Source organism: Micromys minutus, assembly GCF_963924665.1.
Source record: "Micromys minutus genome assembly, chromosome: X".
In the NCBI taxonomy this organism is placed as follows: Eukaryota; Metazoa; Chordata; class Mammalia; order Rodentia; family Muridae; genus Micromys; species Micromys minutus.
In genome coordinates this window covers 123479995-123483118 of record NC_137970.1, presented here as the reverse complement: position 1 = coordinate 123483118, position 3124 = coordinate 123479995, and the positions used below count along the sequence as shown (strand labels likewise).

The following is a 3124-nucleotide window of genomic DNA, read 5'->3' as shown; positions in this document are numbered from 1 at the left end:
GTCAAGGAGCTGAAGGGCCAGCTGACAGCACTTTGACCTGAGTCACCAGGGAGAACATCAGGTTTGTGAGGACAAGGTGAGAGGTAAGAGAGTCCCTTCCTTATACAGAGTACTTACTCCCTACCTACCTGAGGCACTTGGAGTGGTTTCTTCTCCCTCTCCTGTTCTTCCTGATAGCTCACAGACTAGCCTCTTGGCTTAGGAATAAGGACAGCACAACTGAACCACACTGAATTAGGTTCTATCTCTTGATGACCCTTGACCTGGTGTCAGGATTTGGGTGATGACCTTGATTCCTGGTGTCCCACTTCAGAGACACTGAGAGTTGTTCTGAGACTTGACCTCAGGCAAGAGGAGGCATACACAGGGAAGCCATTTATATTCCTTCCCTTTAGGCCAGGACATATATGGTAACACTATACTTTGACCAGAGAGCATTCCCCAGGATAAATCCTGTAACTGGGATTTGAGAGCTGCCTAAAGGACAGCTGTCAGAGTCTACTCACCTTCTTGCTTTCTCCCTCAGACCTCTGAGTCTTCATCCCTGTGATCTGCATGGTGCCCTGCCTGTGTCCCCAAGAAAATTCAGAATGGATCCTGCAGAGAACAGCCAGACCTTCAACATCCTGGAGAATACTCAATCCTCTAGGGAGACAGGGGACCAGGAGGGTAACCAGGTCCCCATAGCAGAGGTGGGGGAGGGGGTGGCCATTGCAGCCAACTCAGGTGAAGTGTCTGGGGGAGAAATACTGGCTGCCTCACAGCATTCTCAGAGGGCATCCCATCCTCCCACTGCCTTGGGCTCCAATGGAGGGGGAACATCTGTAGAGGGTTCTCATAACCAATCCAGGGCAGTGGCCCATGCAGCGTTCCCCACACAGGAAGCAATAAATAGAAAAGTAGTCAAACTAGTGCACTTCCTGCTTTTGAAGTATCGAAGTCACCAAATAGTAACTAAGGCAGGAATGCTGGCTCAGATCACAGGAGCTTATGAGTTGTCCTACCACCAGATATTTTCTAAGGCCTCTGATTGCATGTGGCTATTGTTTGGCATTGATGTTGTACCAGTGTACCCCCTTGTGGACTCCTACTCTTTTGTCCCTGCGCTGGGGATCACCTATGATGGGATGCAGCACGGTTCTCCGGGGATCCCCAAGACAGGCCTGGTCATCACCATCCTGTGCATCATCTTCTTGCACGGCAACTCTGTCAGCGAGGAAGAGTTGTGGCGTTTATTGAATATCATGGGACTGTATGCTGGGAGGGATCATTTCATGTATGGGGAGCCCAGGAGACTCATCACTGAGCATTTTGTGCAGGAAGGGTAAATGGTATATAGGCAGGTGCCTGGCAGCCTCCCTCCAAGCCATGAGTTCCTGTGGGGTCCCAGGGCCCGGGCAGAAACCACCTAGATGAAAGTCTGGATGTATTTTGCCACCATCGTTAGGCAGCATCCCAGATCCAACCCCTTCAGGTATGCAGAAGCTTTCCTTGAAGAACTACTGGGGCCCTAGGCCAGGAGCACCTTGCAAATGGTACTGCTGCTCAGACAAGTACCATTCCAGTGCACTGGTAGTTCCCTTCCCAGATCAGACAGGCAGAGTCATTGGTCTAAGACTATACCCCCATTTCAGAGCTGGTGGGAACAGTTCCATTCTATTTGTCCTTTTCTAACTGGGTATCTTGGGGTTGCTTGTTGTACCAAAATGTTTGTGCTTTTACTACAGTGTTCCTAAGCTGCAGATGTTTAACCTTTATGAATTCAGTTACTAAGGCATGTGTTCTTGATCTAGGCTGGGAGACTCTTGTTATTTTAAAAAAGGTTGGGGGGCAGTTGCCTCCTACTGTTTAGTTTGTACAATGTCTCTGGATTTCGTGGCATTGGAAACAGAAATTTTTTGAGAATGTAAAGACCTTCACATTATTTTGAACAAGAAAATATATTTCTTCTTGATTTCTTCATTGTGTTTATTTTTCTCTTTGTGATTATATAATTTAAGACTAAACCAATTGTAAGAAGAACTGCTACCCCAGATCTTCAGTGAGCACATGGTCTCTCTAAGGCTCTGGGATAGTGGGACGAGGGAGAAGTCAGACCCTTCAGGACCCACAGGATGTGTGAGTGCAGATGACACAGACTTGCAAAGGAACCATCAAACAATGCTTCAGACCAAAGTCCAAGCTCAGGAAAGCTGCAGTGTGCTCTCCCAGCAAGAACAGCCACACGTCAGAGCCATAAAGAAGGCAATAGTGAGTATGCAATATGAGAAAGAAGCTGATACCAGGACTTTTAGGATGTGATGAATTTGGGGTAGAGAGATGGGAAACTTTTCTGAGCAGTCTCTGCTCTTCAGGAACTTGGTAATGAGGAATCAGCCTGGAGTGTCCTTCAGAGATTGAACATGAACAAACATGTGCAATCCCCTGGGCTGAAACAAACAAACAAACACAGTAAGCAGAGAATACTGAACTTGCACAGGATCTGTAATCACAGTTGGACACACCTCAGGCACTGCAGGGCTGACCACAACCTCTGGAAGTGGTTTGTGAGTCATGGTGCAATTATGGGAAAGTGAGTCTTAGCACTCTTCCTCCACTGTCTCCTTGGTCAGGAGAGGCAGAGCTGACTATTAAGGTCACTGGATTATTTGTCACTTGGATGAGTGTTTTCCCTGCACAGGTTACTCACTGTATATGACATGTAAGCCTAGTGTCCACAGAGGAGAGTAGAGGATGACAAATTTCATGGAAGTGGAGTTTGAGAGGTTGTCCTCCTCTATGTGAGTGTTGGAAACTAAACCCTGTTCCTTTGCCAGTGCAGCAAGAGCTATTAAACCCTGAACCAAATATGTAGCCCCAGATACATTTAAATTTTAACAGTAGTGTGTGTGTGTTTGTCTGTGTGTGTGTGTGTCTGTGTGTGTGTGTGTCTGTGTGTGTGTGTGTGTTATTATGTGTGAGGGCTTATGTATTGAGGCCTCGGAGCAATTGTGGACATAAGAGAACAGTTTTCCCACTGATTCTCAACTTCCTTGGGGTCAAGGCAAAATCTGGTGTTTTTAATACCTCCTTCTCCTCCTCCTCCTCCTCCCTCCTTCACCTCCCTCTTCCTCCTCCTCTTCTG

General features: G+C 47.3%; 1 protein-coding gene across 1 annotated transcript; it reads left to right on the top strand.

Annotated features, from left to right (window-relative positions):
* Nucleotides 1–590: 590 nt before the first annotated feature.
* Nucleotides 591–1328, top strand: LOC308415254 (melanoma-associated antigen 11-like; the record flags this gene model as incomplete). Its single annotated transcript, XM_080910248.1, has 1 exon — nucleotides 591–1328. One exon carries the CDS (start codon nucleotides 591–593, stop codon nucleotides 1326–1328), a length of 738 nt encoding a protein of 245 aa, XP_080766374.1.
* Nucleotides 1329–3124: the final 1796 nt, after the last annotated feature.